At 36.1% G+C, this 8,989-nt stretch overlaps 1 protein-coding gene across 1 annotated transcript; it reads right to left on the bottom strand.

The window, feature by feature from the left end:
• Positions 1-399: 399 nt before the first annotated feature.
• LOC131927934 (multifunctional protein ADE2) lies at positions 400-8,792 on the bottom strand. The gene is made up of 8 exons (XM_059283814.1): positions 8,651-8,792; positions 7,896-8,102; positions 7,565-7,743; positions 7,168-7,375; positions 4,099-4,268; positions 3,648-3,825; positions 2,786-2,944; positions 400-1,882 (listed from the first exon to the last, which is right to left on the bottom strand). Exons 1-8 carry the CDS (start codon positions 8,655-8,657, stop codon positions 1,722-1,724), a joined length of 1,269 nt encoding a protein of 422 aa, XP_059139797.1. The 5' UTR covers positions 8,658-8,792; the 3' UTR covers positions 400-1,721.
• Between the last annotated feature and the right edge of the window lie 197 nt (positions 8,793-8,989).

Here is an 8,989-nt window from a genome sequence, read left to right as displayed (position 1 = left end):
GATCGGGATTTAACCCAGTAATTACAGAATTAATTTGCTACAAAAATTGACAATGAATAATAGTCAATGGTCAGGGTGGGACGGTAACTAATTGGCTGTTCATTTTGTGAGCTTACAAAAACTTCAGCTTTTAATAAACTTAAATAAAATGCCAGGTAAAGAGGAAAAATGCAAGAACACAGTATGCCCCATACATTAAATTGCAGAAATATTAGCTTTAATTTTCAATCCCACATTAACATTATGCTAAATATGAAAAAAACATATTTTAGATACTTACAATTTACATTTCTAGATTCCAGGCATTTTTCAACCTTGCTCAGCAAGCTTTTCAATTATGAATATAAATGAATATTAATTTCAAACAAACCTTGGACACTGAACTTTTCTTCTTTACATGTGCTAAATATTCTCTATTGCCAGCATGTTGAACACACAAGTTGTATGAATAGATGTGTTGTTTCTATAAGCACTTGACATTACATTTGTAACAATTTGCAGACACATTGAAAACTTTGATATTGGAGTAACATGAAACTACACCTAGTTATTTTTTAAGTAACTACATTTTGCAGGTCATGCAAGAACATTTGGGCAATCTAAAACAGCTGGGTTCTTTGCTAACATTTGTTTTAATTGACCGTCATTGAAGTGGGCATTCATGTAGTTATGAACACCTTGGGATCAAATTAAACAATCCAATGATAAAAATGCAGCAACTGCAAATTTACCAACAAATTTTTCTGTAGGATACAAATGACACATTGTGATCAAAACTAACACAGTTCAAGGGTTAATATTTTAATTGTTAGATATTTGATGTAGATCTCAGCAAGTGGTAGCTTATTTTTAGGACTAATAAACAACCCAGTAACATTTCCTTAGACAAGAATAAATTTTAACCAAAACAATTTAGATTTTCAGCAGTTTTAATGAACACAATGGGAATTAGCAAAATGTAAAAATGCAATATATTAAAAAATAGTGTAGAATGTCTGTAACAAAATAAAATGTGAAAGATTTGAGTTTATTTAAAGTTAATCCAGGGAAAAAACGGGGGAACTAAACTTGAGAATTTAGACTTTTAAGATAAAATGTTTATAAAAATAGATTTTTACCCGTAAATACAATGGAATAGTCTGTTTACAATTTTCAATTGAAAATGAACCAACAGCAATCAGACTTGATGTAACATGATTTAGTCAAATTGTGAATCTCAATGTGAAAATAAGAAAAAGAAAAATAGGAAGTGGGTGTGTAGTGACTGTCACTTGTACAATAGAAAACCACAACCAACATGAAGCACCTTCTCTCTATGGTAACCTTACATCTCAAGCTCTTCCCGTAAGCAAATAAACGTGTAAGCAAAGCTGCTTTCAGTAATATCATGTAAAAAAATGATGTGAGTTAATAATGATGTTAGTAAAAATGATAGATGAATTACACAAAACAATACTAATGTAGGGATAAAGCTAGACATTTTTTCTTTTAAAAAATCTAACCAGATTATAAAAACACTTCAGAGTGAAAAATTGATAAGGACAGTTTCAATAACATTCCTTGCACAATAACACCACATTGAAATTGTAAATACAGTGTCAAATGAGGATTTATATGTATAACAGGAGTTAACAAAAAACTATTGAACATTCAAGAAATTTTTGAAAAAATCATTCCTTTAGTGTAAAACCCTCAAAAAAGAAAAATGACAAACTTAAGTTTTAGTGAGCTGCAAGTTTTTTGTCTGCCTCGACCAGCGCGACCCAGGTGTTCAACTGGCGAGCCCTGAGCTTTGACCAGATCATGTGGTCAGTTAGTGCCAGGATTTGTGCAGCGGCCAAAGCTGCTGCCTCAGGGTCTGTCACTGTGGTACATCCTAAACCTGGGGACAGGCAATGACATTAGCAAACACTTTACAACCAAGTAATGTATATTTAGTGCAGGGTAAAGCACACTTTAAACCACAGGTAATGTAGGACTAAACATCACAAAGTACAGAGTTAATGTAGGCTCAACACCTTGCATTGGGGACGGAGTGGCTTAGTGGTAGAGAGCTGGACTGCTAACCAGTAAGTCTCGAGCTCGAATGCGGGTTTAAGTCAGTAGACTGTCCCTGAATCCACCCAGCTAAGATGGGTACCCAACTCACATAAGGGTAAGTAAAGGCGGCTGGGCATAGTGCTGACCACACTATCCTTTCATATGCCTAGGTCACAGAAACAAGTGAACACTACTTCACTTGCCACGTAGACTGACAGGTTTGGAAGGGGAACTTTACCCCTTGCATTACCACTAACAACACCACTTTTAGGACTAAACAAACTATTACACACTAAGGCCACCCACCAATACCACACAGCCAATGGCAATGCCATCCCAAAGCACTATTATTGTAGTGCCACTCCCACAACAAAACTAGTTGCTGAACCCCGCCCGCCCCCCCCCCCCCGCCCCCCCTACACACACCAATTCAGCCTAAGACACACCACTGAACATTTACTGCCATAGCCACAAAAGGGCATTTTCTCCCAACAAATTACCAAAAAACACTCAATGTCCCCCACACTATCACCAGAAACCCTAAACAAACAGATCTAGGGACAGAAAATACTCAACCAAATACCCTTGCAGACTAAGTTGGTTATTTACTAGACCTTTTATTGTATTATTCATTATTCTGAACACATCACTGGTGTAAAATCAATAATGCTAATGATGTCACATCTGTATAAATACTTAACGTATGTTATGGATGAAGCTCATACAACTATAAACAAACACAAACCTGACGGCATCCTCAAGCTTGACCACACATCTTGGGCCCCCCAGTCAGGGGTCAGTGGCGGACAGTTGATGACAGGCCAGACTGTGTTGCCAGACAAAACTGGACCCAGGCCATTACTGCGGCCAGCAATAGCAACAAAAACTGTTGGGACGCCATCACCTAAACAAACCAAAATTACACAATTGAACATCAGCAACCTGGTGTGGTGTGTAACAGGGTTTTGCTTTAGCACTGTCCTTAAACATCTGTCCTAATCATATGTAACAACCTGATAACATGGATTTTAAATACTAACATTCTCTTCATAATCAGCTTGGTCAAGCTAACCTTCCTGCACCCTAGCTACTACAATATTACAAAACCATTTAGCTATAATAGTACTAATGGTAGTCTGTGCTGACTAATACATTTGCAGGTGCTGAAGTTCATGGACCATAACTAAGTCTGCCTGACATTGCTTCTTTTTACAGCTAATATGTTGGTTTTAAGTCAGCAGGACAATCATCCAGCTTTGATGGTTACACAGACATAGGTTAGGCTACAGAATCTTGAATTTAACTCATTAAGTACTCCACGGGTGCCAATATTGATACTTTCATGAATTTTATGGTAGTTGGGTTTTTTTGTAAATTCTATTAAAATGATATCTAATAAATCATTTTGATGATTTTATATTTTAAGTCCTGAACTATTTTCATGTTTCACTTGAATTATTTTTCCCCTCAAATTTTTACAGTATCTTTGCCACAAAACTTTATTTATAGCCCACATTACTAATATAAATGCGTTGAAGAGTTAAATAAGTTCTACAGCTTCTGTCTTTAAAAAAACGGGCAACTAGTAAGCTACAACTTGAACCAACCTTCATACTCTGCCAAAATCCTCCTAGTTTGTTCAGTCTGTTTGTGAGCTGAGGTGACACGTAAATCACAGGGAATTCCCAGCTCTGAGCAGGTTGATTTGATTTTGTCTCCATGCTTGCTGTCAGAGGCTGACCCCATGAAAACAACCACACGGCCCCTAGGTTGTGTGACAAGGTGCTGACAAAACCAGAAACAATTTTTAATTGCTAGTGCAATCAGTAGACATTTTTATAAACCTTTTAATTTGATAAAACAATGTAACTTATCTGATAAAGAAAGAAATGTTAAACTGTTAACACCAACAGATCAAATGATTTAATAATCATCATAAAGTGAATAATCATTATTAGGTCTTTGAAATTAAGGTCTACTCCCCTCCTCCCCCAAACCTAATAGGTGCCATGGTATCTTCAGAAAAGATTTTAGTGTGACCGTAACTCAAAATAGTACCTGCAGCTGGTCAGCGACCCACTCAAAATTACGCTTGACAGTGTCCAGTGCCTCTGAGGTGACCTCAGTAAGATTCCTGTACACCTGCTTGTCCTTCATCAACCTTTTGTCCCCAGATGGCCATAGACGCCATGAATCGCTGTCAATTATATCAGCCAATACGATTTCCCCTAGAACCAAATATAAAATTAGTTAACTAGGCCTACCTGAATACTATAAACAACTGGGGACTATTAAATTGTACAATAAAATAAAAAAATAATTTACATAGACAAATTTTATGATAAAAATGTTCAATTCTTATAGATCACCCAGCATGTTTTCAATAATATCTAGATTACAAAAATATTACTTCTAATTCCAAACTGTCTCCAAAACTTTAACAATCATCCCAGAATAAGGTAAGAAAATTTTGGATGATATTTAGAATCGACCCTTTGAATCCCGGACAGATCGTCCCCCCGGCGTGGCCTCAACCAACCGGCGGGCTCGTTGCATTGAGTTAAATATAAACTCAAAACAATAATATAAACAATCTCCTTTCGGTCGGTCAGGCCACATACCACGCACGCATAGTGTTGTGTGTCGTGCCTTAACCAAAATAAACTATCTCCCTTCATTATCATTAGATATATTTAATTAATTAATTAATTAATTTGCTAATTATAAAATTATGTATGATGCTATAGAAGTAGGTAAGTATATTTTTTTACTATGTATTTGTACTATTAAACATATTAAAGAACATCGTTGTTTCAATACCATCCTCTCCCCTTATTGAACTCAAAGTTAAACTTTTAACCCCGTTTGTAAAGACTAGCGGTATGCTGTAAGGCGGCGGGTGGGTAGGGTATATACTCATTGAAAAAAAAATCCACCGTGGTGCGTGTTATTGGCCTTGGGCCTTGGGTGACCGTTGTTGGCGCTTGCTGTGAGGGGGAGAGAGGTGTGTGTTATACTCGGTGAAAAAAAATGCACCGTGATATTGGCCTATGATGGCGTCGGCGCAAGCGGAAAGGGGTGGGAGGGGGGGGAGACGTTTTTTTTTTCAAAACCAAGAACTAGGCGTTTCAAGGCAGTAATGAAAATCAAGGACTGGTATAGCCATGTTGTCGAATATAACGAGTGATGCTTGCTTGGTCTATCATCATACGATTGCTTGGCGATGGGAGTCTCGTCAAGCTCAGGTTACATTATTAACAGTGAACTATTGGGATGCTGTCATGCACAAAGTAACAGCTACCGAATGTAGCACTTAAAACATCGAGTGCATCCCGCTCATTATAAATCTTTGAAATACAAGTTATGAATAGTCCAATAGGCAATAACTACTAATACTTGAAGGACTGTCAGAATATATGCATTGTATTATAAAATTAATCCTTACGATATAACTGAAATGTGCATCCAAATATGTTTAGGCTAATGGTATCTGCATTTAAATAAACAAAGTCAAATACCTACCCCATTCAGTAGAAATATTAGGCTACTTTTGCATGGCAGCACAACGACATTTTTTAGATTTTGTAATGAGTAGCCTAGTCATGCATTTAACTAGAATAAAGGGTTGTACTCAATAGCAATGACAATAATGAAATGCCGGCTTCAAATGCCGGCTTCCCCGTATTCTTCGACTAGAAAGACACCACCCTCCACCTTTTGCCTAGTTGAATATAAAGTTACACTTTCAACCCCGTTAGGATGCGTGAACTACTGGTGACGTAACTACTGAAAAAAATATATTCTGCTGTTAAATTCCCCTCCCCTACTCCCAGCATTTCACTTTGGGGCCATACACAACATCAGGAAGGTCTAGGTCGGTGTTTTATCTCGTGCAAGTTTACTCACAACACCACTACACACTACGGTTGTATCCAGGATTAGAGCTGCGACACTTACTTAGAGTGGGATTTATTCGTTAGATCATTGTGCTTCAAATTCTGTTTCATTTTAGGATTAGAGTGATAGTATGTTGGAATTCAGTTAGTTTGTTAATTAATATATTGATCTAATGTCGTGTACCATCAGAAACTAAATTTATTGGCAAGGCACATGTGTAGGCCGTGTAGGCTAAAGAATGACCTCTAGATCGAGCCAAAGATGGCTGGTTAAGGTTGACATACTGTGGTTTTCAAATTTCCTGGTGATGCTTTTCTAACGGATTTTATTTTGTGCTTTCTTTGGGATTATTTTGTGTGATGTGAATATTCAAAAGTAATTTGTAAGTAGTATGCTTTTCACATTCAACCAATTTAACAGTTTGCGGTCGATCTGCGGCCGGGCTGATTAATTTACATTTAGCGAAACTACACACTACACGGCGCCCTAAGGCCGTTGTTTCAGCATGCCCTACTAGTCAATTATAGACAACTTTAGAATCAACACATATAGCCAATACATCGATTTTTATTTAATAATCTTCAAAAGCCATTCCTCTAGGGTCGTTATTTTCACGAAATTGTCGTTTTCCAATTTGTTGTCAAGAAACTGGTATTTAGTTAACGAGAACGTACGAAAACCACTCATGCGTGACCGAAATCGTCGATCGGGTGCCTTCACGTGGTTTGACACGTGTTGACATGGGCCTTTGTTTACCTCGAAACATAGCTCAAAACAGCCCTTTTTTGAATTAATTCTTCGAAAAAATGGCTATGTCCATTTCTAAAAAGGGTCATTTTCGGGCCCATTTTAAAAAACGTAAAAAAATCCGAACTACACGTAGAAAAAATGGCTTTTTCGGCCCTTTTTAGCTCCAAAAACGCCGTGTTTACGGGTCGCGTGACGTCATCGTGACGTCAGCCGCCAACCAAAACGCGTTGAAAGCGCGCGTTTGATTGGTTGGCGGCGGATACTATGAAATATCAAGGGTTTTCTCTAAATTTTTACCAAAATTTTATACTCTTCTTTACTAACCCACTAACAAAGCCATTTTATATTTAATTATTTTTTACTCAAGCATTTAAATAAAACTTCACTTGTAATTAAACATCTTTAAATAAACCAACCACATAACACGGAAGACACCACATAGAAATAAAGCCAGGCATTCATCATAAACAGTTAAATCACCTGTGCCATCAACTACACCAAACTCAATTTTCATATCAATGAGGCTGCAGTTCAACGATGCCCAGATTTTCTCCAAAATTTCAAAGATGGTAACTGTCATCTTCTCCATGACGTGAAGCTCATTGGCGCCAATAGTGACTCCAGCAAAGTTCATCTTAGCGGCCACACATTGCTCAAATGACCACTGAGGATCATGGTTGGCATCATCCTAAATGTAAAAAAAAAAAATGTTACCTACTAATTAATTAAAATTAAATTAATTAAAAGTAAGTTTAAAAGTTTTAATTCTTATAAAAATATACAATTACTAATGATGGTATATTTCAAACAAAAAAAAATTAATTATGATAAAAATTAAAACTACCTTAAAATTAATTATGACTAAAATTAAAACTACCTTGTAAAATGTCTCAAGCTTGGGGGGACAGAATCTATACCCCTCCTCAACACCAGCATTACGTTTTAAGAAGGAGCCAGTGGCCACTCTGCGAGTGACCCACTCAATGGGTATCATGTGACATTTGAGGGCAATAAATGACCTCTCCTCATGTGGCTGAATGAAGTGGGTCCTAATGCCTGAAAACAAATTTGTATTCAATGTAATCGTATAAATTTGCATATAAAGTATTCAAATAAATTTTTAAAAATTGATTAAATGTATTACAAATATATTTGTATTGAATGTATTACAAATGTTATCAATATCAAACAGGCTATTATCTGCCTACCTGCATCATTAAGAAGCTTAAAGACAGCTGCAGCTGTGGATGTCGAGATCTTGGCTTTGCCAGCCATATCATGAGCTCTAGCTCCATCACCAGCAGTAATTCTATCTTTAGATTCAACTAGAACTTTGCCAGGATGGCTTTCAAGATCATAGATTATCTTTGTCTTGCCTTCAATTACTTTGGCTCCCAGCTTTAAATCTGCGTACCCTTTGAAAATATAAAACATGAACACTGGTACATACATAATACATAAACTGAACTCATCTTAGTTTCATCTATATCTATAACTATTTGAAAACCACACAAATAAAATTCATACTGTAACAACAGTGACAGTAACAGCCAATGTCCATAAGAGAAAATCAGTTAAATCAATAGCTCAATAAAATAAAAAATATTAGGCCTAGATTTAGGCTTAACTTAAAATTTAAAAGGGGGTGTTGTTCCGTCAATTTTTATTTCACACACACAATTACAATACTAATAAATCCTATTCAATTCAAACTAATAATAATTGTTACTAGATTTTCTAGATCTAGATCTATTAGGCCTACATGAAGTTTTAATCCAAGACTTAAGAAAATTTAAGCCATTTGATTTCAATGATTTGATAAAATTTGATTGCATCATTCTTCAATCGACAATCATTCATCACTCATTGAATCAATTTTTTTTTGTCACAAGCAAGTCAAACTTCATTACTAAATCTAATCATTATTTTAGAAATCTTTGAAATAAATTCTTAAAATTGTTACCTGACATTATTCGCAAGCTAGCTAGATCTAGACTAGATTCTAGTTTTAATCTTAAGTCTACTTCTCTCCGTAGCCTAGTCGAGACTACTTTAACAAGTGTTCACTGACTCGTGCGTGCTTAGGGTCCTACACAGAAGCAGGATTTTAAGTTATTGTTTACTACGCGCTTCAGAATTCAAGAAAGCATGTTTCCGCAAACAGGATTGCCAACTATGCAATTTTCCAGGCCAAATATATGTCTTTTGTTATACTTTTCGTAATTACAAAAACCGATCAACATACACTAAACAAAAAGTACAACATTTAAAAGGTACTTTAATTGAAATCAAATTGATTAAA

Source organism: Physella acuta, unplaced genomic scaffold, assembly GCF_028476545.2.
Source record: "Physella acuta isolate Inbredline_101_S28 unplaced genomic scaffold, ASM2847654v3 ptg001448l, whole genome shotgun sequence".
In the NCBI taxonomy this organism is placed as follows: domain Eukaryota; kingdom Metazoa; phylum Mollusca; class Gastropoda; family Physidae; genus Physella; species Physella acuta.
The sequence above is the reverse complement of the archived record's forward strand: the minus strand, read 5'-3'. Positions and strand labels throughout refer to the sequence as shown.